Source organism: Mesocricetus auratus, unplaced genomic scaffold, assembly GCF_017639785.1.
Source record: "Mesocricetus auratus isolate SY011 unplaced genomic scaffold, BCM_Maur_2.0 Super-Scaffold_100020, whole genome shotgun sequence".
NCBI lineage: Eukaryota > Metazoa > Chordata > Mammalia > Rodentia > Cricetidae > Mesocricetus > Mesocricetus auratus.
Genome location: NW_024429201.1, coordinates 18249119 through 18276152, shown reverse-complemented (window position 1 = coordinate 18276152; position 27034 = coordinate 18249119). Strand labels below are relative to the sequence as shown.

At 40.4% G+C, this 27034-nt stretch overlaps 1 protein-coding gene across 2 annotated transcripts; it reads right to left on the bottom strand.

The window, feature by feature from the left end:
- Positions 1 to 396: 396 nt before the first annotated feature.
- On the bottom strand, positions 397 to 25776 carry Slc30a5 (solute carrier family 30 member 5). 2 transcript variants are annotated; one of them, XM_040728961.1, is made up of 16 exons: positions 25733 to 25776; positions 20675 to 20797; positions 17948 to 18014; positions 15978 to 16063; positions 14655 to 14742; positions 12395 to 12482; positions 12105 to 12181; positions 11537 to 11707; positions 10798 to 11086; positions 10421 to 10629; positions 9582 to 9739; positions 8198 to 8327; positions 6255 to 6450; positions 2692 to 2918; positions 1451 to 1579; positions 397 to 1205 (listed from the first exon to the last, which is right to left on the bottom strand). In XM_040728961.1, exons 1-16 carry the CDS (start codon positions 25759 to 25761, stop codon positions 1035 to 1037), a joined length of 2238 nt encoding a protein of 745 aa, XP_040584895.1. In that variant the 5' UTR covers positions 25762 to 25776; the 3' UTR covers positions 397 to 1034. The 2 variants fall into 2 exon arrangements, with proteins under 2 accessions (XP_040584895.1, XP_005065655.1); XM_005065598.4 differs by lacking the exon at positions 25733 to 25776 and adding an exon at positions 25235 to 25641.
- Positions 25777 to 27034: the final 1258 nt, after the last annotated feature.

The following is a 27034-nucleotide window of genomic DNA, read 5'->3' as shown; positions in this document are numbered from 1 at the left end:
AAGAAATGGAAGTGTGCTAGACATAACTATAGAAAGTAATTGTAGGACATTTTGCTTTCATGGTGTTCCAAAAGCCATGTGCAAGTTTCACTTAAATCCTGAAAACAACCACTGTCTTATTTCTTACATGTGCACACTTCCCCAGATAAGTGTCATACCACAGATGGAGGACACAGCTCTGAACTGGGTGCTATTTGTCATTGCTGCACAACTGAGGAGCAAGTGACACCATGAAGAACCAGGGTCTGCTGGGTAGCATCCCGAGGAGTGTTTTGGGATGTCAGATGTATCCAACAAGACAGAACATTCTACTTGGGAGGTGTATGGTAACATCGAGTACCATGATACAACTTAGTGTAAGCTCTTTCCCCTAATCAATTACTCATTTGCACATACTACCAAAATAAAAAATTTATTTAACAGAGTGGTTAAATCTTGTAACACACCAAGAACTATACTATAGCTCTCCATTCTCATTGTTTATCTCAAATCAGTGGTTGAAATTTCTCCTGAATAATTTACATTTCAAGTGGAAATACAGCTTTTACTTAATGGACTTAAGCTATAATTAGAAACCAGATTTATATACAGAAAATTCATAAATATAGAATTTTATTCCATTTTGTTCTTCAGATATGCAAAAAATTGACTAAAAACTTCATCTGGGTCTTTGTAATAAACATGTAAATACATATTTACAGTGGAGATGCTTTCTGATAGAAAGTAAATACACAGAGAAATCTTGGTCTTCACCAGAATCCATCATTATGTGTCCATTTCTGAAGATGATGTGACACAATTACATCATGTTCATTTATATTTAAGATTCCTATACACATCATTCAAATAGAGTAACAAATAATTTTCTTGTACAATTAATGCCTCATTCTGCATTTCAATTTTCTTTTAAGAAGACTCTTTTATCCAACAGTAGGGAGCTCTATGAGTTTTGTACAATTGTCTGCAATCTTCATCCTGATCTGACATTATAAACTGTCATTCAGCCTGCACTGTTCATGCCATGTGAGTACGTCTCACATGATATAAGTACCGTCTTTGCAGTATTTCATGGATTCCATTTGCTTTGTCATAGCCAGAACATCATGAAACCCAGTACTCAGGCCAGACATATGCTGAAAGTATGCCTCCTTTTCCACTTGGATTGTCAAGTTGTTTACGCCAGCATCTTTAAGTATTCCTGTAACCTGTTAAAGTTCAAGAATTTAGAATAATGTAGTTAGTACAGTTTCCTTCTGGAGACAGAATTGTGAGATGGAGCCCAGGATGGCCCAGAACTCCTGGAGCTCTCCCTGTTTCTGTGTCTCTGAGTGCTGGAATTAAAGACAAGCCCCACCATGTCCAGCAAGATTGATATTTTAAAAGAGTGAATGACTACTAAGCCATACAGTGGATAGAGTCTTATGAATGAATTATCACAAACAAAAATTACCTGCTGTACAATTCTTTGTTCCAGCACATCAGAGGTCACCTGTATATGAATTGTTCCTGCTATAATATTGGCAGAATGGCGCCAAAAATGAGGGTCTCGGTATGATATTAATCCTTCAATTTTCTGTATCTGAAATAAGTGGAGAGGTGGTATAAATGATTTTATGAAGTATATATCAATTACTTGACCTAGGAACCATTATGGCGAGTCCAGAGAAATAAAAAGGATAGTTTGTAATAAACTGTTCAAGACAGAGAACATATTTCGCCCACTCTAAACATTACCTGAGTGTAATTACTGAACTATAGCTTCCTTTACACTGATAACATGCGCACACACACTGTTACAGAGATAACATTTCAAAGATAGCTTCAGTTTTCAACAACAGAGGGCTGGCAAATTGTAAAATACAGAAAACTAGCTAAATAAATATAATAGTGCATTGCCATTAAGATGTATAAATGTTTGTTCAATATGGTATTAAGTGGGGAAAGCTTACCAAATATCTTTTTTGCTTTTTTTCCCCCACAAGACAAGAGTTTCTATATTGCTTTGGAGCCTGTCCTGGAACTAATGCTGTGTAGACCAGGTTGGCCTTGAACTCACAGAGATCTGCCTGCCTCTGCCTCCCGAGTGCTGGGATTAAAGGCGTGTGTGCTACCAACACCCAACTGCTACTTTAATTTTTACAGTATTTATTTTTGTTTTTCTTTTATGTATATGGGTGTTCTGCCTGCATGTGTCTGTACACCATGTGTATGCATGGTGTTCAGAGGCCAGAAGAGGGTGTAGGCTCCTCTGAAACTGGAGTAACACAGACTATTGGGAGCAGCCATGTGGATGCTAGGAATTGATCCTGGGTCCTCTGAAAGATAAGCCAGTGCTCTTAACCCACTGACTATGAGAATGTGAGAACACGTAAGCAACTTAAAGCAGGAGAAGCTGGGTATGAATCCTAGCACCGGTGAACCTGAGAACTGCTGCAAATTAGAGGCCATCCCAGGTGACACAGTGAGTACCAGGTAAACCAGAGGTATGAGCAAGACCCTAGAAAACTTTTCATCATCTAATCTTACTCTCCAGGGCAACTGAAGTTACAGGCTTCACCCACTAAGCCCCAATCTACTGTATTCATGTTCTTTAAGCTAACCTGTATTATATTAATTTATCTTGCTTATAGTTAGAATAGTTTATACAACTGTAAGTGCTATTTTTAAAGGATAAAGTAGTGAGGACATTACCTTTTCTAAAGCAATATGTAGTTCTTTTTCATATTCAGGCGGTAGTCTCAGAAGTAAGACTTGACAGGCGTCTTTAATCAGTGGGATAACACTGAGAAATATTAACACAGCAATAAAAAGAGAACACAGGGGATCGGCAATAAACCATCCAAACTGCTCTATAAGAACTGTGGAAACAATCACACCAATGCTGCCCAGTGTGTCTGCCAAAACATGGAGAAATACACCTACAAATAAAATGTTAAGGACATAAGCAATGAAAGTTCATCTAATTTAGCTTTTACCCACTCTAGCAGTACTGCTGATACCTATCAGTACCAGGCACCTTGCTAGTAGCCAGTCCTTCAAAGAGACTAAAACATGGTTACTGTCAAGGAATTCAGAAGTGCAGAATATTTAAGGATGCAGGCAATGATGACACAGGGTGCTAAATCTTAATACAGTGTTCTTTGTCTATGAAGGCGCTCTGAAAATCATGCTTGAAGCAAGTTTTTTTTTTTTTTCTCCTAGCACTCAGGGCCTTGTATGTGGTGGCAAGAGTTCTACTGCCTTTTTTTTTTTTTTTTTTATATATTGCCAAGCATGTTGACTCATGCCTTTAATCCCAGCACTCAAGAAGAAAAGGTAAGACAGTCTCTGAAAATTCCAGGATAGTCAGAGCCACATAGTAAGACCCCGTCTTTAAAAAATATGCATATATTCAAGGCTACCATATGTTACACAGTAAGATCTCCTCTTTAAAAAAGTCTAACTACCTAAAAACTGAGTATTTTTAGTGGTAGGCATTGGTGGCACATGGCTTCAATATCAGCACTTTGGAAGTAGAAGCTGGTGGACCTCTTAAGTTAAAAGTCAGTCTGGCCGGGCATTGATGGTGCACACCTTTAATCCCAGCACTTAGGAGGCAGAGGCAGGCAGATCTCTGTGAGTTTGAGGCCAGCCTGGTCTACAGAGCAAGTTCCAGGACAGTCTCCAAAACAATACAGAGAAACCCTGTCTCGAAAAACCAAAAAAAAAAAAAAAAAAAAAAAAAAAAGTCAGTCTGGTCTACATAATGAGTTCTAGCACAGCCAGAGCTACACAGAGAAACCCTGTTTCCACCCCACATAAAAAACCCACCAAACACAAAGCCAAAACAAAACTCAGCATTTTTAATAATCTTTTCAAACGAACTTTAAAAAATAATGTAGTCAAGTTGGTATGTGAAAAGATCATGTGCTTAAAAGTTATTCCTACAAAAAGTTTAAAGTAAAATGAAATATTCTTTCAAAAACTATGTACTTATTACTGTGTATCTGATATGTATGTGTGGATGTCATGCTTCAGGGCATGGATGGTGGTTAGAGGCAATTCTGTGGAATTGGTTTTCTTTCCACCTTTACATGGGTTCCAGGATTAAAATTTGGCCATTAGGCTTGCATTACGGGTCAGCAAGAGCCTTCACCTACAGTAATGGTACCTGCTCCTTGAGCTAAGTTCTTTTTTTAAATATTCATTGGTTTGTCTATGTGAGGGTGTCAGATGTGAGTTGCCATGTAGGTGCTGGGAATTGAACCCTGGTCCTCTGGAAGAACAGTCAGTGCTTTTAACTGCTGAGCCATCTCTCCAGCTCCACTAAGTTTTTCTTTTTTTTTAAAGATAGGGTCTCTCAGCCGGGCGGTGGTGGTGCACGCCTTTAATCCCAGCACTTGGGAGGCTGAGGCAGGTGGATCTCTGTGAGTTCGAGGCCAGCCTGGTCTACCGAGTGAATTCCAGGACAGGCTCCAAAACAATACAGAGAAACCCTGTCTCAAAAAACAAAAAAAGATAGGGTCTCTCTGTGTAGCTTTGGTTGTCCTGGCCCTCTGTAGACCAGGCTGGCTGTGAACTCACAGAGACTGGCCTGCCTCTGTCTGCTGAGTTCTGGGATTAAAGGCGTGCTCCATGCCATCTGGCTTGAGCCAAGTTTTGACATTACCCAAATTACTAACTGGCATAAACAATCCAATACCAAAAGAGATTAATATGCCCCCCCCCTTTTGTTTTTTGAGACAGGGTTTCTCTGCTAACAGTCCTGGCTGTCCCAGAACTCTCTGTAGACCAGGCTGGCCTTGAATTTATAGAGATCTGTCTGCCTCTACCTCCTGAGTGCTGGGATTAAAGGTGTGTGCCACCACCGCCCAGCCAATTCAATTATTTTTATACTACAACAAACATTTCTTGTTTTGTCATGGAAGGTTATAATTAAAGCAATTTATTTAAACATGGACATTTATACACAAGTATATTTCCTTTCTTTTGTTGCTTTTATGGTGCTGCCATGTATGTATGGTAGGCAACTTTCTATAAAACTGAGATACATCTCTAGCCCCTTCATTTTAAAAATGACTTATTGTGGGGTCAACACTCTTTACTTTTTATGGTATAATACATCAATGTTGCCTACAGAGAAAAGGTTTCATAGATTGTGGGTCTTCAGACTACTCTTTTTTTTTTTTTTTTTGGTTTTACGAGACCGGGTTTCTCTGTATTGTTTTGGAGGCTGTCGGTCCAGCCCGGCCTTGAACTCAGAGATCCGCCTGCCTCTGCCTCCCGAGTGCTGGGATTAAAGGCGTGCGCCACCACCTCCCTTTAATGGGAATTTTAGGTCCAATGATCAATTCCACCCTTGTGGTTCTCCCTAGCTACCATTCCATGCTGAGTTTGAGTTCTATCATATGTTAGAATTATGAGAAAACGATCTTACTGTGATGAACTCAGTTCACTGAGTATCCTGTCCTCCAGGTTTATCCACATTGTTGCATTTGATAGTCCCTGTTTCCCTCTTCCTTTAGTGTTGGGAGCCCTGGGCATGCTAGGCAAGTGCTCTTCACTGAGTTACATACTTAGCATTCTCCTTTTTAAAAACCTTGAATAAACCAGGCAGTGGTGGCTTACTTCTTTAATCCCAGCACTTGGGAGGGAGACAAAGGCCAGCCTGGTCTACAGAGCAAGTTCCAGGATAGCTAAGGCTACATAGAGAAACCCTGTCTTGAAACAAAACAATAAAATATCCTGAGTAATAACTGTACCAGAATTTCAGAACATGATCCATGAATGGAGTCATATGAGAACAATTCTGGGTGCTTGTGAGAAAATTCCAAGAAAATAAGATGAAAGTTTCATGACCTCAATTTCTTCAAAACATGGAATTGTTTTTGGGATGTGTTTTTGTGCTTCTCCCAGGTACAGCAGATAGGAGTGAGTTTACTTCAGATTACTCATCATTGCTTGTTGTTATTCAATTAAATCTTTTAATTCATCCTTTACAAGTGCCTCTATGGAAAAACATGCTTTTGCCATGTGTGACTTGTCCTTGTGACTGTATACTGACTGACCTCATGGGACTTTACTCTTGTGACCAGAGTATAAATTGTCTGATGCTCTAAATAAAGTTGACTATTGCATGAGACTTCAGTCTGCTTCATTACTGGCTCCATTCTCTGAGGTCCCACCACCTCTAGAGCTGTGACACCAGAAGGCCAATATTTAATAAAAACAAGTAAGAACATCAATTCAGGAGACAGGACTTCTTAAGAACTCACCCCTCATGTTGGCGTTCATGCCTCCTCCTGTGAAGCCGTGGCTGTGACCATGATCACCGTGTCCATGAGTATGGTGGGAATGGCCATGATCAGATGAGTGGCAGTGTCCTTGAGAAGTCCCATGGCCATGGCTGTGGGCGTGGCTAAAGGCACAGATTCCAATAAGGTTTACTATCAGCCCTCCAATGGAGACTGGCTAGCAAAAAGGAGCAAAGAAAAGCTTTAATTTTGAAGCCTAGAAAACAAAGTTGCTACTTAGAAGTTATTACATAGCTGTATACTTTTTATACTTACAGTTTAAAACTTCATAGTAAAATTCACTAAATTCCCCAAGCAAAAAAATTTGGAAGGATCATTTTAACTTCAAATAGCAGAAAAAACTGGCACACGGATTTGAATTTACTCTAAAGTATAGAGAAATTCTGGTAGTGCATGCTACATAGTGAGACCCTGTCTCCAAACAGACAGACAGGCACATCTTTGGTTCAACTGTACAACTGAACCAAAAATCCCTCCAAACTGTTTTCATTGAGCTGAGAATTAACTGTTCATTTTCCTACTATGGGTCAGGTACTAGAGGGTTGGAGAGATGGTTCAACAGTTAAGAGCACTGGCTGCTCTTCCAGAAGACCTAGGTTTGATTCCTAGCACCTACATGGTGGTTCACAACCATTTATAACTCCATTTCCAGGGGATCCCATGCTCTCTCTGGATAAGTATGCTACATGGTATACAGACATACATGTGGGCAAAACACCCATTCACAAAATAAAAAACACCTCAAGTGCCAGCATTAAAGAGCTAGTGATAATTCCTTATCACTAACTAAAGGTCTAAAAATACATCTTAGTTGTAGAATAGTGACTAACTAAACAGCAACCCCAAGTCAGTGTTGCTAAAAGGAGTATGTGTAAGATATAATAGGGGTAGTGAGAGTGAGAACCCAAGAAACTGAACAGGAGAGACATGCCAGTAACATCTTAAAGGAAACAGAGGGGCACAGTGAAGGAGGGACATGGCCATCTACAGAAACAACATGCGTAAGGGTTAAGGCGGATATAGGAAGAACCAAAAGTGGTTATAATAACTATATAATCTGTCTGGTAAATCTGTATAATTTTTATTCTTTTCTGATTTTATCTCTAATTCTGTATAAATTAAAAATACAATCTTGAGAGCTGGGCATTGGTGGCGCACGCCTTAAATCACAGCATCTCTGTGAGTTTGAGGTCAGACTGGTCTACAGAGTGAGTTCCAGGATAGCCTCCAAAACAATACAGAGAAATCTTGTCTCAAAAAACCCCCCAAAAACCAAAAAAAAAACCCCCCCAAAAAACCCCCCAAAAACCAAAAACAGAAAACCTTGAAAGAAAAACATTAAGTCATAAAGAAACCTGTTTGTTTTATAATAGAACCTAATTATTAGTCCAAAGTATTTGAGAAAAGGATTAATTTGTAAAAGCCTGCAGTAATAATGCAAACACAGCAGACTTTATTTATTGTTAGGCATGTGTTTTAAGACCTAAATGTATACCTAATGGTGCACATTGGATGGTACCAAATTCACCCACATATACTGTGTTTTATTCTACACATACATATACATGATAAAATATAAATGAGGTACAATAAGAGACTAACAACAAGTGATAAAACAAAACCATTACAACAATACATGCGATAAAATAGCTAGAGTCTTCTTGACTGTCTCTGAAGTGCTGGGATTAAAAGCATGCATCACCACGGCCTGCTTAAAAATGACTTAAAACTTTAGATTTATTTGTTTAAGGAACTTTTCATTTAATACACCATGGTAAAGAGTTACCAAAAATCACAGGAAATGGAACAGAGCATGAGGGAGACAACACACCATAATGGTCAGCTCTTGGTAGGGAAGAGCTGTGTAAGACCAGAAGCTTAAAGAGGAAAAGAAAAAGACTTACTGTCAACATGTTTGTGTCTAGCTCTGGAGGATCAATCAATCTAGCCACTGATTCCATAAACACAAAAAAAGCTATCACTATCAGGAAAAGTCCATTAATAAATCCAGAGAGAATTTCTATTCGGCCATACCTAAAAACACAGAGTAATTTTTAGAAAAGAAAAACAAGTACTTTACAAAAAGCCTTGTCTAATTTTGTAGCAACAAAGCATTTCTCTAAGGGCATTAGGCACTCATATGGTACACACATATACATGCAGTCAAACAACACACACGCACGCACACACACACACACACACACATGCAGTCAAACAACACACACACACACACGCACACACACAGAATTCTAAGGGCATTAGGCACTCATATGGCACACACATACACATGCAGTCAAACAACACACACACACACACACACACACACACATGCAGTCAAACAACACACACACACACACGCACACACACACACACACATACACATGCAGTCAAACAACACACACACACACACACGCACGCACGCACGCACACACACACACATGCAGTCAAACAACACACACACACACACACGCACGCACACACACACACACATACACATGCAGTCAAACAACACACACACACACGCACGCACGCACGCACACACACACACACATGCAGTCAAACAACACACACACACACACACACACATGCAGTCAAACAACACACACACACACACACATGCACGCACACACACACACACACACAGAATTCTAAGGGCATTAGGCACTCATATGGCACACACATATACATGCAGTCAAACAACACACACACACACACACACACACACACACACACACACACACACACACACACACAGAATTCCAAAATATAAGCAATCAATAAGGGATGGGGTTTATTTAAATAGGTTTCTCACTTTTTTTCCCTTTTTGGTTTTCTGAGACAGAGTTTCTCAGCGTAACAACATGTACCACCACTAAGCTAGAGTAAGACTTACTACAGTAACACCTTGCACATAGGTTTTGACATTTGTTGAATTATTAGCATAATGGGAGGATATTTTCATACAGTCACATCAAATTTTACATACTTCTTAAAGACGTGAATGGTGATGAATATTTCATGCCCTCAAAGAAACACGTTGAACAAAAATCACAAATGATTTAGGTGGTATTTTTTTCTCTTTGCTTCTAAACAGATGTATTTGAAAGAATAATATTGAGCTGACTGCCACGCAATATTAATCAAATGTGTAGCTCTTATTCCACATTAATTTCAAATGAAATAAAAGTGAAGACCTGACATTATTTGGATTACAAGTAATATAATTTTTTTCTGAAGGTGGAATCTACACTGTACTAAAGAAACTGCGTACCTTGATAGCATACCTACCCATAGGAGAAAATCCGAGTTGCTTTCCATCGACTCATCAGGGCAGCAAAGAGTCCCATGACCAAAGCTGAACAGTCAAAGAGCATATGGAATCCATCTGAGATCAGGCCCAGACTATTGGTTAATACACCATAGAACAGCTCCACAAAGGTAAAAAGCTAAAAGGATTTAAACATTATGGGAGGAACATGTTGAGAATACAACAGAGAATTATTAAATTTAATCATAAGAATTTAACCTTTAACTGTCTTTGAAAATGTGTTTAAAACTATACCTAACTACCAATTACTGGAAATTGTTTCTTAAGATCATAAAGGGGCTGGAGAGATGGCTCAGAGTTAAGAGTACTGTTCTTCCAGAGGTCCTGAGTTCAGTTCCCAGCAACCACGTGGTGGCTCACAACCATCTACAATCCAGTCTGGAGCCCTCTTCTAATATGTAGGCAGAACACTGTATATGTAATAAATAAATAAATCTTAAAAGAAAAAAAGATCATGAAGAACTAAAATAGCAGACACTGTGTAAACTAGAAGGTACTGTCTGATCTGTATGTCTGTGGGCAAGGCTCTAAACCAGCAGCATCAGTGGTGTGCACGGACACCCTGCTAAAGAGGCAACTCCACCCCTCTCAAGCTACTGTAGCAGTCATCTAAAACAGCACACTCAACCAGTGCCACAACACTGCAAACACTGTTCGCTTTGTCTGAATAGGACCCTTGCTACTAAGTAGAGAAAAATGTAAATTTTAACATCTTTGTCAGAAACTAGTGAAGTAATAAAATTATATATCCTGTCAAAATAAAAACACTGTGCTTTAAAAATATATTTAAAAATCTTACCAGATTCAAGCACAAGAAGTAAAAGATCTGCCGAGAATCACTCTCCTCGAGAATCTGTTTTAGCGATTCCTTAATAAACCTAGGGATGGACTGAGAGCTATGCTGGAAAGCATCCCCCATGAAGTGATAGAGTGGTGTTCCTTCAGGAGAATATCCAATAAGGGTACCTTTCTGTCCTCTCTTAGAGGGAGATGATAGGATGTTGGCAGCTACAAAGAGAAAGAGAGAGTATTAGACAAGCTTTGAACACTTAAGCCATCAACACGGCCATTATCAGCAAGTACTAAAAAGCAAGCACTTAACGTCTACACAGAAGGCTTAAACAGCAGAAAACATAAAGTGGATTAATGAAAATAAAAGCAAGGGCAAATGCTTACACAAAATGAAGAACACGGCACTCACTACCACTCCTCCAGACAAGACATGCTCTGTGCCCTGCTGGTGTGCTGCTCTGTTCACAGCCCGGAGTTGATCTGTTATTGGATGTGTCCAGAAATTTCCAAAAAGAAGCGCACTAATAAAAATGGGAAAGGACCCATAGCGGGCACACTTGGAAACTTCCATTTTGACTGAACAAATAGAATCCATATAGAAATCCAGGATCATGACAAAAAAGATAACTGTGGTGAAAGGCATGATGAGAGAAAACCAAGACTCAACTTTACTCTAGAAATGAAAAACAAACAGTACAATAGTCAGCATTCTATGAAGAGAAAGTTCAGATTTTACAAAATGTTTGTAATGGTATTTACTTACATTTTTATAAACAATAAAATTAACTCAAAACCAAACAACAACAACAAACCACCTAAAGAAAAAGCAAGCATTGGGGACAGGAATGGCTCAGCGGTTAAGAGTACTGACTGCTCTTCCAGAGGACCCAGGTTCAATCCCCTGCACCCACATGACAACCCACAACAGTCTATAACTCCAGTTCTAGGGGATCTGACACGCTCATATAGACATACATGCAAGCAAAACCACCAATGCACAGGAAATAAAACTAAATAAAATTAAAGGAAAAGCAAAGATAATTTAAGCCACTCTTAATCTAAAATTAAAAAATGCAGAAGTGAAATTTCAACAGTAACTTTGTTAAACAACCCTCCCTCTTACCTCAGTTGTTACAGAAAGAACAATCACCCACGGACAAAGGAGAAACACAGAAACAAGCTGGGATAAGGCCTGAAGGCGTTTTGACCCACCGACATCTACAGAGAGCTTTCTGGAAGCTGTATGAAAACCAACTTTACAACATAAAGCCAGCACTAGCAAGAGCACTCCACCCTATAAGCAAAACGAGAAAAATCTTATTAAAACATATATACTATCATATCAAAACGCCTTAAAGACATATATTTATTTACAAAACTTTAAGACCATCTCTCCAGTCCTGAGATCAATTAGTTTAAGTATATTTTTTGGACAGTATGATGTAGCCCAGGCTGGCATTAAATTGGAGATCCTCTTACCTCAGCCTCCTCAGTGCTAAGTGTAAAGACATGTGTTAGGTATAAAAGAAATTTAAAAATTGTGGTGGCATATGCTTAGAGGTAGAGGTAGAGGTAAGAGGTCATCCTTGGCTACATGTCAATTCTAGGTCAGTCTGGGCTCCATGAGGCCCTGCCCCCAGTTACAGGGCCATGGCCTTTCCATCATCTTTGCAACACAGAGAAGAGCGTACCTTGTGATCTGCCACCCCTAAGAAGGCAATAGCTGTATAAAGCATGTGAGTTAGAGCACTGTCATGATGGCCTTCAGCTAAACAAATGGCAGTAAAGGAAAATAGTCTTAAAGCTCAGCTCCCCAAACACTACGTTCTGTTCAAAGTTAAACTAAGTCTGGCCATTCCAATTTGACTACCCTTAGTAACATGGTACTTTTGAAAACAATTTCCTTCCCCGTTATTTCAATCTGCCAGCTTCCATTTTTCTTTCAGGCTTTAGATAACTCCAGTGTAATGTAAAAGGATACGGTGTTCAGCCATCTTAGCCATGAGATCATCATTGTCGAAAAGCAGTAAGCAGATCACAGCAATAATGAAAAACGCAGCCCCCCTTGTCTGAAAGAGAAGAAACATACAAAATTCTGGTTTTTGTTGTTTTTAAAGGTTCATTCTTAGCATAACCACACAAATGCTAGGGGAAAAGGTTTCTGTCCCTTTTATATTTTGCAACCCAGGCTGGCCTTGTTTTCACAATCCTCCTATCTCAGCCAACTGAGTGCTAGGAGGCAGGTATGTACCATCAAGCATGGCTTCAGAAGAAGGTTAAAAATATATCAACATTTAGTGAAAAATAACACCTGACATTATCATCTTCACATAAGTTTATAGCATAACAAATAGTAAGCAACAGAAATAAATTCTGCAGAGTATTTTAAGAGCATTTAAGACACAATGTTAGCAACATTATCTCCTAAATGTGACTAGATGTATCAATATGAACAAACTATTAAGGTTTACAGATGTAAGTTTCCAGTCTAGCTAGTGTTCCTTTAGGGAAAAAGGTCCATGAAGCCATACTGGGAAAATTATGTCAATCCTAAGATTGTGTGTGAACTGTGTGTGTTGAAGATGTGTATGGTGGATGTATGTGCTGGCTCTGTGCAAGCATGTGGAAGCCAGAGGAAGACAGCTGTAATTTCTATCTAGATCCAGTTTTTAAAGGCTTTTTAAACTGTGTGTGTGTACATGGATTGTACACATGAACACAAGTGCCTTCAGAGACAAGAAGAGGGTGTCAGATCCCCAGGAATTGGAGTTACCAGCAGTCATAAGCCACTCAGAGGGGTTGCTGGAAACCAAACTCCAGTCCTTTTAACCACTGAGCAAGTTTTTGCCCTCTATCCCCCCCCCTTTTTTTTGAGATAGGGTTTGTCAATGAACTTGAAGTTGGTTGTTTTTACTAGGTGGGCTAGCCTGCCCGTCCTGGGACTTACCTGTCTCTACAATATAGCATTGGGGTTACAGGCATACACAGCCAGGTCCGATTTTTACACGGATGCTGGGGACCTGAACTCAGGTCCTTGCTTTCACAGCAACTGTTCTCAGCCATATAAAGGTTTTTTTTTTTTTTTTAGTTTTTATGAGACAGGGTTTTTCTGTGTAGCTCTGACTGTCCTCCAACTCAGAGATCCACCTGCCTTTGCTTCTTGAGTGCTGGGATTAAATGCATGTGCCACCACCACCCAGCTTCCTCATAAACTTGTAATATTTATGTTGTCATTGCAGGGAAAGAATTTGAATAAAAGGAAGCTATAGAGAAAATGTATAAGCCTGGCTTATATATTTCAGAATATTAAGATATAAAAACTTCATATTCTTACTATAATTTGTTATCTGTAAACTTACAAGTATTTTTATGTAATATTTATACTTACATGTAGTATTTTATACATTTACATAAGAGCATCATGTATACTTAGTAATGAAACTATAATAATTCCAGTAAATAGATTCCAAATGAAAACAAGATAGTAGTCTATTCATTATATGATTATCATTACACTCTAATGTGGTGGGAATTATGACACCCCCCCTTCTCTGGGGCCTTTTCTATTTTTAAAGACAGTCACAGGCTAGCCTCAAAGTCTCTCCTATTTGTTAAAAATTACCCTTATTTACTGTGTGTGGTAGGGGAGGGGAATGCAAGTGCTGTGGAATCAGATGACAGCTTTCAGGACAGTGCTCCATGTGTAGGGATATTTTAATTTGGTAAAATGGAGATAGTGTAGTGCTAGCTCTAACATTTGGATGGCAGACTGACAACTCGTTTTCCAAATTACTTCTGATGACTAGTTGGTAAAGCACTGGGTAATTGTTCAGCAGACTAAATAGGGCAAACTCACAGGCTTTTCCTATGAACTTAAGAATAAGGCAGAGAAGGCTACCGACACCACACTAAGGAGATCTTTGCTGGTGATGTGTCAGTTCCCCACCTTGGTTGCTGAGGTTCTTACAGTCTACAAACACATATGTAACATTGCTAAGACCTGAATAAAGGATTATAGTATGAGTTATAATAATATTAACCTCTAAGTTTCCTTTGGGAAAAACTGGTACTATTTTTACAACTTCCTAAGAAACTATAATCACATCAAAGAGAAATGAAAATGGAAAAATGTTAAGTTAGCATTAAGTCTCTTCATTATTATAATAGCAAAAGATATGATTTGGTTTTGCTATGAACAATGTGTACTTTCAACACCTAAGTAACAACGATGGCGAGCCTACCTTTGCTGGTCCTCCTCCAGAGCTAGTGAACAAAACACTGAGCAGTGAGATAACGACAATATCACTGTGTTCAAACAGCAGCAAAGTCCTACAAAATAAAACACCGCTCAGGAATGCATCTGACCTTCAGGAAGCATGAGTTCACAGAGTAGAAGGAAGAAAATCCCTTGCTTCACAAAATACGAGAAAAAGAAATATGAACAATTCCCTTGGAAAATATTTGGTATTAATTGCCTTAGAAATAATGAGGCTATGAAATACCTGACAATAATAATCTTCAATCTTAGAATTATGTCATTTAAAAAATATCATATTTTGAAAATATATCATCTTCCTGTTAAAAAATGTTACTTATTGTCACAGTCTGTGGAGGTGGGGGTGAAGAGACAGGACAGAGGAAAACTTTCAGGATGAATCAATTTTCTCCTCCTACCACTGGGTCTGGACACCAACCTCAGGATGTTGGGCCAGCACAGCATATGCATGTCCTCTCAGCCATCCTGCTGGCCCAGATTTCTGTGAATGTATATATATATGATGTGAGTGTACATATGTGTATATGGATTTTTTGAGACAGGGTTTCTCTGTGTAGCCCTCACTACCCTGGAACTCACTTTGTAGACCAGGCTGGTCTCAAACTCAGAGATCCACCTGCTTCTGCCTCCTGAGTGCTGGGATTAGAGGTGTGTGCTAGTATGCCCAAGGAAGAAGAAAAGCTTCCCAGATCAAGAAGTGAATTATTATTGTTAAAATATATTTGTGTTGGGTCGAAAAGATGTCTCAGTGGTTAAGTGAGGTCACTACTATTTGGAGGACCTAGGTTCAAGCACCCACCTAAGAGCACACAACCACCTGGAATTTCTGTTTCAGGGCATCTGACCCCCTTACACTTTTCAAGATGTCTCATCTTTATTGGTTTATTTCATTTCCCATTTCAGATGTTTTAGCTTCTCCATCTAAAATGTTTTTGATTCTAACAAAATATCTACGATAGATCATTAATAAATACATTAATGGTATTTATCCAAGAACTATTCTACAGACTAAACTGATTCTTCTATGTTGAAATGTATTCAATGCTATAGAAGTGACAGAAACAGTTGTACAAGTAAATCTTTGATATAAAACATGGAACAAGGGCCAGGGAGATGGCTCTGTGACTAAAGATATTTGCTGCCAAGCCTGATCCCCAAGACCCACATGGTGGAAGGAGTGACTACCAGTTCTCTGACCTTCACACGTGCACATACAAATACTAAAAATTACAGAAAATTATATTCAAAGAAATGTAAACAAATATAAAAAATATATATTTTTGTTTACCTTAGTGGTCCACAAAGAGTAAGGCCAAAAAACCACAAAAGTGATATGATACATCCAGCAACTGCATGTTTAAATATTTTGATCCACTATAAATAGAAACAAAAATAAAACTTCAGTCATATCCATTTGCTAGTAAGTATTCCATGCTTAAATAAAACCTATAGGAAGGCAGCATATGCCTCTGATTCCTGAACCCAGGAGACAGGCAGGCAGACCTCCGATTTCAGGCCAACCTGGTCTACACAGTGAATTCCAGGTTGCTCAGGTCTAACACAGTGACACCCTATCTCAAAAGAGGAACTAAATAAAACCCATAGGGAAAAGATGACACTGATACAATCAAAAGGTTAAATAATCGCATACCACATATTTTAATATTAAACAGAAAATGCTGAAATCCTCTGATTAGCTAGATTCATTTTGATTATCTATATTCTCATCTTATTGTTAGGTTTTCTTTTTCTTTTCTTTTGGGATTCTCACTATGTAGCTTTGACTGGCCTCAAACTCACAGAAATCCATCAGTCTCTGCTTTCTGAGTGCTGGGACTAAAGATGTGCACCACTACACCTGGCTGATAGGTCTTCAATCTTTTTTTCTATGCAGTCCAATTTTCTATTTTTTGCACTAGCTTTCTAGGAATAATGGTTGAGGTTTTTTGTTTTGTTTTGGTTTTTTTTTGAGACAAGGTCTCACTATGCAGCTCAGGCTGGCCTTGAACTCATACTGATCTTGTTTCTGATTCCATGGGTGTCATGAGTACATACATATATTACCATGTTTAGCTTTCCAAGAGGAATTTTTTTTTTTTTTTTGGTTTTTCGAGACAGGGTTTCTCTGTGGCTTTGGAGGCTGTCCTGGAGCTCGCTTGGTAGTCCAGGTTGGTCTCGAACTCACAGAGATCCGCCTGCCTCTGCCTCCCGAGTGCTGGGATTAATGGTGTGCGCCACCAACGCCCGGCTCCAAGAGGAATTTTTATGCTATGGTTATTTGAAAATGAAGAAAGACACGTAGATGGAGTTAAAAAGATTAGTTGTATTTTAAAAATGTCTTGATCTCTAAAATAGAAGTACTTCAATTTACCATGCAGATAATATGGTAGCGGACCCTAAGTGTGACATGGGAGACATGCAGTGGAGTATGACTGCTTTCAGGGAGGCATTCTGTGAGACAACGCAGCACGGTGAGCTGTTCTGCCATGACGTCATCTGAAGGGAATTACAATGATGACCAGAGTGATACACTGCACATGTACTGCACACTCACATGTGAGGTACAATTGGAAAAATAAATGTATGCATAAAATAATTTATTCCTCACAAATATACACAGAACAATATTATTACTTTCACTTTATAAGTGAGCAGAATGAAGGCAAAAGAGATCATGTTAAGTAGTACAGGACATGAATATGGCTGATATTAGGGGGTCTCACTTCCAACTCCTGCGCACTCCCAGTGACACTCTAGGCTCCTGGGCAAGACTCCACGCCTGATGTGTGTGTCTTCCTGAATAAGGAGACTATTAAAGACATCCTTTAAAATCTGCTAGTCTTCTACATCTTTGAGAGCTCTCCATCACACAGAGATTTTATAGCTCACTGTTAGAGTCTCATTTTGAAAAGACAAGTCAGGAGTGAGTTAACTCTAGGACTGGAAGGTAGCTAGGTTGGAAGAATGCTTGCCCAGCATGCGTGAGTTCAGCATCAGCTCTATATAAACTGGGAATGGTGGTGTGACCCTGCAACAGCAGCACTTGGGGAAGTAGAGGCAAGATGATCAGGAGTGCAGGGTCATTGTTGGCCACATAACAAGTTTGAGGTCACAATGGGCTACAGGAGATCAAAACAAACAAAAAGCAACAACAAAAACAAAACCAGAAGCTTAAGTCTAGAAAGTTAGAAATGGCACTTTATTCTGGACTATTAAAAGGGAAGCTGTTAGGAATAAATGATTCTGTTGACACCTCACCTGATGTTTTGTAATAGTTTTCCCAGAAGAAAACGGTTTTTGAAACAAAACCATAAAAAATGCAGTCCTGTAAACATTGAAAGAATAATATATTAACATTAAATATTTTTAATGTAAAAATTTTAAACTCTTTCTACCTGTGGCCCCTTCTACTTGACATATTTTATGCTATTATGATATACAGGTATGTAAGACATACATACAAGTCAAACATTTACTGCTAATAGATCATAAAAAATTATTTTTAAACTATATCTTGAATTCTTTGGTGTACATAGTTTACTATTAGAGGTGAAAGCAAATTTGCACGCTATTGAGATGGATGTGTTTACAATCCTTGGACACAATAATCTGATACAAACACGTTGAAGAAAACACTAGGAAAATATTAAATCTTAGCTTTCTGTAATTAAACCATTATGCTTCTAAGAGTAGAAAATTTTGCATGTTATGTTAAAACATGAATCAAGGTGATTCAGAAGTATTCTTTAGAATGGTACAGCAATATGCCATACACAGTGCCAAGTTCCGTGCTGTGTGCAGAACCAAGACTGCAGCTAAGCTGTGCTACAGAAACACCTCAGATTCATCATGCATCTGATTTTAAGTTTTGGTTAACAGATTTTTCATGACTATCATATTTAAAGAAACTTTGCTCTAGGCTGGGTGTACACACCTGTAATCCCAGCACTTGGGAGGCAGAAGCAGGTGGATCTCTGTGAGTTCAAGGTTAGCCAGGGCTACACAAAGTCTTTGCCTCAAGAGATAAAACAAGAAAAGTGTAGTAGACTGCCTTTATACTGATGAGGCTTTTATGGCAAAACCCAGGAGCTTTCCTGGTAACTGTCTTCAGAACTCAGCAGCAATAATGAGTGTCAAGACAGGATCTCATGACACAGTCTAAGCTGATCTTGAACTTGCTATTCTCTAGCCTGGGCCTTCTAAGTGGTAGAATTATTGGCATAAGCTACTCTACTTAGCCTTTTAATATTTTCTTTTTTTTTTTTTTTGGTTTTTTGAGACAGGGTTTCTCTGTATTGTCTTGGACTCTGTCCTGGAACTCGTTCGGTAGACGAGGCTGGTCTCGAACTCACAGAGATCCGCCTGCCTCTGCCTCCCGAGTGCTGGGATTAAAGGTGTGCGCCACCAACGCCCGGCCCGGCTACCTTTTAATATTTTCAATACCTTAAAACAGCACAGAAAGTAATACATATTCTCTTATATTTAGTAGTGATAAACTCTGAATCAATGTACATGCCTCCATCTTTTCACTATGCCACACAAAAATGTGTAACTCTTCTAGTCAACAATTCTTTCCTGGGCTGGAGACATGGCTCAGAGGTTAAGAGCACTGACTATTCTTCCAGGGGTCCTGAGTTCAATTCCCAGCAACCACATGGTAGCTCACAACCATCCATAATGAGATCTGGTGCCTTCTTCTGGCCTGCAGACATACATGGAGGCAGGATGTTGTATTCATAAATAATAAATAAATCTTAAAAAAAAAGATATTTTTCCTAAATTGCCAAATTATACCCTCAAGCATCTTTGATAAGACTTTCATCAACACATAGAGGATTACTATTAACCTCAAGGTCCAAAAATCTCTACTTAGGAAGAACACTGCATATAAACTATACAGTTTACAGAACACGAGGACCCTGCACTCTGATGGGTAATATAGGGAACACAGCACAGCATGATTTAACTTGCAAACATGGAACAAGACAAGCTCAGGCAACATTTTTTTGACTGCCCCAAGACTGAACTACATCACTGGGATAGTCTACAAATCCCTAGGGAAGCAGAAAGTCAAATCTATTTTTTTAAATATTTACCTTATTTTCAGTTATGTGTATGTCCGCATGTGTACACTGGTGCACACAGAGGCCAGAGTGTCAAATCTGGCATTGGCATTATAGGCAGTTGTGAGTCACATGAGTAGATGCTGGGAACCTAATTTAGGTGCTCTGCAAGAGCAGTAGTTGCTCTTAACTGCTAAGACATCTCTCTAGACTGTCAAAATTATTTTTATAAAAATATGACATCGACCTTTTTTTTTTTTTCTTTCGGTTTTTTCGAGACAGGGTTTCTCTGTGGCTTTGGAGGCTGTCCTGGAACTAGCTCTTGTAGACCAGGCTGGCCTCGAACTCACAGAGATCCGCCTGCCTCTGCCTCCCGAGTGCTGGGATTAAAGGCGTGCGCCACCAACGCCCGGCCGACATCGACACCTTTTTATACTTGTTCTCAGGAGTGGAAGGGGAGCCCCCCATGAGATGAAATGATACAAGATATCACAAAAGACTGATTGCTAATATATAGATAGGAACCAAAGTGTCTATTAAGCTAGGCATTAAAAGAGCTTTGCAAAAATCTTAGCAATACAAACTAAACTAAAAACCTATATTTGGCAAGTCATATGAACTCAACCATCTCCTTTTACTTTATTTTTGAGACAGAGCTTCACTGTGTAACTGGCGCTGAACTCCAATTCATGATCCTCTTGACTCAACTTCCCCAGTGCTAGGATTATACGCTGCTACATTCGGCTAAAATAACCCTTTTCTGATGGGTCTCTGCCCGTCCACTCTTATATAAAGAAAAAAAATTATCAAGTAGTTGTCTGAAGGAATAAACTTCATAGGACATGTAGGTAAGATTTCTTAAAGATAGTCAAAACAGGATCTTCAGAGACATAAGAAACATTAAGGCTCTCTCCATACTTACCCCAGTTTTAATATAAAAATAAACTGAACAATGTGAACAGCTTTTAAGAGATCATATGACTCAAAAAGTCCCACAGCCTTCAAACACTTGGTTAAACACAGTAACACAATGTATTTTGTTAATCTGAAAAATAAAAACAGAAACAAATTTTAATATAATTGAAATTATTAGGATTGCTGTAATCTTGTTTTTTTTTCTTACTATACAAGTACAGGTCATTGAAAAAGCCATGGAAATACACATGAACACACATAAATCAATAATAAAAATCTTCCCCAACAACTCACCATCCACAGGTCAACTACTGTTTACATTCTGGTACATATATTCTTGGTTTATTTTCAGTACATATTAATGACATGATGGTAATCAAAGTTGCTTGGGAAGAACAGAAGAAGGAACTAACTCTCTTGACACAGGATTTCACTATGTAGCCCTGGCTAGCCTGGAACTCACTACAGACCAAGCTGCCCTTGAACTCACAGAAATCTCCCTGCGACAAAGTGTGTTTAAGATCAGCAAGGGCAACTTAGTGAGACCTGATCTTTAAAAAAAGAACAAACAAATAAATAAGAGGCTGGGGATGTAGCTCAGTGGTAGAGCGATTAACTAATTGTGGGAGGTCCAACGTCTTTTAGAACCTTCAGTTTCCCTATTCTCTCCTGGAGATTTGGAGCTCCTTGAGGGCAGGGCGCTAGCCTGGTTTAATGTCTTAGTTATTAGCTGGAGCAACTACCTCTAGAGAACTGAAAGGTATCTCCACAGAGTTTGATATGTATGTGTACTGAAGATAATATAGGAATTAAGCAGGAAAGGGGAAGGGAAGGCTAAGTCAGAGGACATAGTGGCATGTGCAAAACAAAATGTGAGTATTGGAATGAGATCTTGAAGATCCTACTGTATTTAATTTTAGTTCAATCTAGTGGTTTAGTTTAGTTTAATTTAGGTTAGCAATAGATTACCTATGACTGAAGTCAAAGAAAAGGCAAATTATATTTAAACATACTTACTTTATAAAGAGCATAGATAAATTCATAAATGATTTCTGTATAAATACTAAAAACTTCAAAAATTGGTACTTGAATGATATGGATCAATTTATGTGAAATGCTCATTGATAATATACTAGCAAAGAAATTTTACTTTCATATCATATACATGCATAGCACCCTGGAGGTAACAATGTTAATTCCTGAATAGCTGATTATTGGAAAGGTTGTAAATTATTTCTAACTGTTTCCTCACCTGTACCAATTTAGGTACAGCTTTACAAACCTTTTCCATTTCGTCTCTATACATGTAAACAAGTATTATTTTATCCACATTTGCAATTATACACATATTCTGAAACTGGACTCTTTTACACAATATACTCTGCAGATCTTTCTGCAATACTTATAAATTAGGAAAATTATTTAAACATTTTAAGTGTCATATTGACTTTAAAAATTCTTTTATTGAGCCGGGCGTTGGTGGCGCACGCCTTTAATCCCAGCACTCGGGAGGCAGAGACAGGCGGATCTCGTTCGAGGCCAGCCTGGTCTACAGAGCGAGTACCCGGACAGCCTCCAAAACAATACAGAGAAACCCTGTCTCAAAAAACCAAAAAAAAAAAATAATTCTTTTATTACATATATTTTTCTGTTACTATTTGTGTGTGCACATGCACAGTCATACGAAGTCAGAGAACTTGTGGGAGTTGGTTCTGTGCAGAACACTCCTTTACACTGTGTGAATATGTGTCCTGTGATTGGTTTAATAAACACTGAATGGGTAATAGCTGAACAGGATAAAGTTAGGCTGGACAGCCAAACGGAGAATGCTGGGAGGAAGAAGGGCAGAGCAGTGGAGTCACCAGCAGACGCAGAGAAAGCAAGATGGGCATGCTGTACTGAGAAAAGATTCCAAGCCATGTAGCAAAGCATAGGCAAGAAATATGGGTTAATTTAAATGTAAGAGTTAGCTAATATAATAAGCCTGAGCTATTGGCTGAGCAAATTATTGAGTCTCTCTGTTCGCAGGTAGCAAAGAAAAGTCTGCCTACAGTTCTTTTCTACCGTGCAGTCCAGGGAGTCAAACTGAGGTCATCATCTTTGGCAGAAAGGGCCTATTCCTACTGAGCTATCTTGCTGGCTCCTGCATTCTTTGACTTTCAAAGCTCCAGTGAACACATCTTCCTGCTGGACATCTCTAAAATACCAGTTAAGGCTAAGAAGCCACGTAAAAACACTGCAGTTCATGCTAAGGAGGGAAGTGACTAGACTGTGAAGATGGGGATGGGAGAAGGAGTAGGGTCTTGTAAAGGCCACTGAGCCTCAGGACAATGCAGGGCGCTCAGTCCAGCTCCCCACTTAGAAACCATTACTTGCTATTAAGTCATCTCAAAACAAAAACAAACTCAAACAAACAAACAAACCCCCAAACTGGTCTTCTATGTGGTTTCTTCAGTCCTCTATAAACTTGCAATTAAAATTTGGATAAATGTTTATAGCTACTTCTTGAATTTAGTTCATCACTGCCACTCTCAGTTCTCTAGATATTAAAAAAAGAGGAGGGCATAAAGGGGTATGAGCGAGATATATCTAGCAAACATTTGTATGTATAAAAACTAAAACTTAAAAATAGGCCAGTAGTGGTGGTGCATGTCTTTCATCCTAGCATTTTGGAGGCAGAGGCAGGAGGATCTCTGTTAAATTTGAGGCCAGCCTGGTTGCAGGACAGCTAGTTCCAGGACAGCAAAACTGTCTCAAAAATCCAAAAACAAACAAGCAAAAAATAAGAGGGCTGGGAAGATGGATCAGTGGGTAAGAGCACTTGCTGTGTAAGCATGAGGGCCTGGGTTTGAATCCTCAGCATTCATGATATCTTGTCTCAAAAGGAAATATGACTAACAACAACAATGATAATAGTTCAACTCACTAAATACATAGTCAAGTATCTATAAGTGAAGCAGAAGGCAAGCATGACACTCAGTTCTGAAACAATTCAGGTTCCCAGGTCATTAGTTGGGTGACCTTAGGCAACTCAATTTCCCACCAAACAAGGATACCCCTATTTAGTCTGTAGGGCTGTTGTAAAGATTAAAGGGAGTGTATACTAAGAGCCTTTGGGGCGTAGGAGGTGTTCAGTGAGCCTCAGTTGTCTTGACCACTAAAGATTTCATGAAGCCAAAACAGAAACCTTTATTTAAAACATTTGTGAACCAAGGCGTCAAAAATAGCCACAATGAAAGGATCTGACAATTTGTGTTGCAGCTAATAACCAGTACTTGAACACACAGAAAAGTCTGGCAACCTGGAAATTCAGCCAGTCCCGAGTCAAAATTTATATTCTGCAATAGACTACAAAAGAAGTGCAACTCTGCCAAGCAACTAATACTACAGGTAGGCTGGCAAATGATGTTTAACAAATTTGTCTAAGACAGTAGGCTCATACGCAAAACCACTTTTAAACTCACTCATACTCTGACAGCCCGCGGGTGCACGCACACACCTATCCTTGGGTTATTTGAGAGCAAATGAAGTACATTACACTTATTTACCCTTAAATATCTCCTAAGAATATGGCAACTCTGCTATGAAACCAGCAGTTATCATCAACAGGAAATTTAACAATGATCTGACACTTTAGTCTGTCTCCACAGTCCAGTTTTGTGAACTGACCTAGTCTTGTCCCTTCTGGTATTTCCCTCTCTATTACCAATCCATACCAGTAGCCCCGTCTGCATTTAGCTCTTATGGGCCACTGACTAACACGTGACATGCTATAAATGAATTGCTCAAAACAGACAGAAAGCCAAATGTATGCTACACACCCCGCAGTTGGTTCAAATTCTATTCAGCGTATGAGTTCTTTTCACAAACGAGAGTTAGCTGGTAACGCTCTCACTATGTTCTAAGAACATTATCAAAACAATCACTAAATCTCAGAATCAAACTGAGTCGAAAAACTGGACCTCGTTAAAAACGAAGGTAGTAAACACCCGTTTGAACAAAATTGCTGGGCTATATAAAGTCTATGTGTCTTTAACGCTACCTCAGAACTTGGGACACAGGTCAGGAAGGACACAACTGGCAAGTACCGCTGCACATTACTCAGTCCTAGCCTTTAGGCGAGAGGGGGGGGGGTAAAGATTTTCACTTCATGAATTTCTGTCCCGTATGAATGGGGGGCGAGAGAAGGGGCAACACCCGATTCGTACTATTAAAATAAGCCCCTTACTCTTCCCCACAAAAACGGGGCAACGAAAACTCGCTGACAGGGCTGCACTTTTGCGGCGCTGTACGTCCAAGTTCATCGGCTTGTACTTTGGTTTCTTCCCGGAGAGGCGGTGACACCTTCCGCACACCCTCTCGGGGAGGCGTGGGAGAGGGTAAGGAGCCCCGCGACACCGTGGCAGCAGAGAGGGACAGCCGCGACCACCTCTCTGGGGACTGCAAGGTGCCAGGCGATGCGCCCCGAGCCCAGGCTCCCGCCCGCTCGCGGACCTCAAGCCACGGGACCGCAGAGGCACCGGCCGGGGACGCCGGTCCGCAGCGCCGCGGGCGGGTCCCTCCTTACCGGGCGCTGGGTACATCCACCGGCCCGAGGCCGCCGCCGGGCCCGGCCCGCGCGTCCCCGCCGTACTTCTCCTCCATGCCGGCTCAGGAGCCGCCGCTGCCCGCGCTGCGGGCTCGCCTCATGTCTCGCCGCCGCCGCTACGGAAGCGCGGGCGCAGGCGCAGTCACTCCCCCATGTCAGCGGCGCGCCGCGCCCCCGCAGGCCCAGCCGTCCCCGCCGCTAGCCCGGGCTCGGCCGGCAGGTCCACGCGCGCCGGGCGGGACTAGGCCGCGGGCTGTTCCGGTAGCGCGGTTCTCGGGGGGCAGAACGGGCAGGGACGTTGCTAGGCCACGTCATCCGGCCCAGCAACCCTCACTCCCGGGGGAGTGACCAATCCTGCGCCTGCGCGCCCCTGATCACGTGGCTTCCCTCCGGCCGCAGTCTCCTCCCACCGCAGAGAAGCCTCGAATCGCCCCGCCTTCAACCAGCATCTCCTAGAGAAGCCCTGTGCGCACTTACCCGTCCCTGCAGCGCCGCCTAAGGTCCATCTCGGGTACAGCGGGATCTCGCTGTGCGTTGAATGGACCGTCCCCTAGAATAAATGCACCTTGTTGTTAGTAAACAGAGCTTGCCAGTTCTTAGCCCTTTGCGTTAGGGCTCTTCTTTTTCATACAGCCTCATTCTGTAGCCCAGGTTGGCCTTGAACTCATCATGTAGCTCAGGCTAGCCTCCAACATGCTGCAATACTCATGTTTCATACACCTGAATGCTGAATCCACTGGCATGAGCCACTTCTAGGCATGGCTAACTCCAAATATGTGTGAAGTCCATGAACTTTTTTTTAATGATGAGAAGACTGAAAGTCTTTTGAAGTGTCTGTGACTCCCACGGGGAGCTAACTGTTTTTGTATCTCTGATGATACTATGACACAGAGCGAGCCGGAGGCTGGGAGGATCTGTCTAAAAAATGGAGAAAGGTAACAGTTTTGTGGGTCTTATGTAATTGTTGGGGAGGAGTACTGGGGATATGGCTAGACTACTCAAGTGTGTGAGGGCCCAATACAGAAGGAAAAGGCGTTGGGAGTGCTATTGTAAACAGTTTTATCCCTTTTTTGAAAATACAGATTTTCCTTCAAATCTGCCTTTGAGACTGTACTACTTGCCTGGTGGTGGCACATGCCTTTAATCCCAGAACTCAGGAGACAGAGGCTGGCAGATCTTTGTGATTTCAAAACCAGTCCTTTTCTACAGAGCAAGTTCCAGGACTGGCTCCATAGCTACTGGGAACCCAGTCTGGGGGCGGGGGTAAGGGGTGACTATACTACTTAATTGAAGCACATCCATGTAAGGACTATTTTTCTGTTGCCAGAGGGCTAGAAACGCAAGCACTTGTGTCTCTACTGGTCTGAATCTCAATACTTCTCCGTTGTGGTCACTTTAGTCACCATGGTGGTGCCTGCCTGTAATCCCAATTGTAGCCAGAGGCAGGAGGATTACCATAAATTTGAGGCCAGCCTGACCTAGATATTTAGTTGTAAGCCAGTCAGGGCTGTAAGATGAGATCCTGTCTCAAAATGAATGAGCAAAGAAATAAACAATTATTGTCATTTGACCTATCTGTTTAGTTTCTTCCTTCCTTCCTTCCTTCCTTCCTTTTTCTTTCTTTCTTATGTCAAGACAGGTTTTTATGAAGCCCAGGCTGATCTCCAACTTGAAATATAGCTAAGGATGTCCTGGAAGCCTGATTCTCCTATCTTCCAAGTGCTGGCATTACAGGCATGCACTGTCATTCCTGGGAAGTAGAGATAGTAATATCTATAT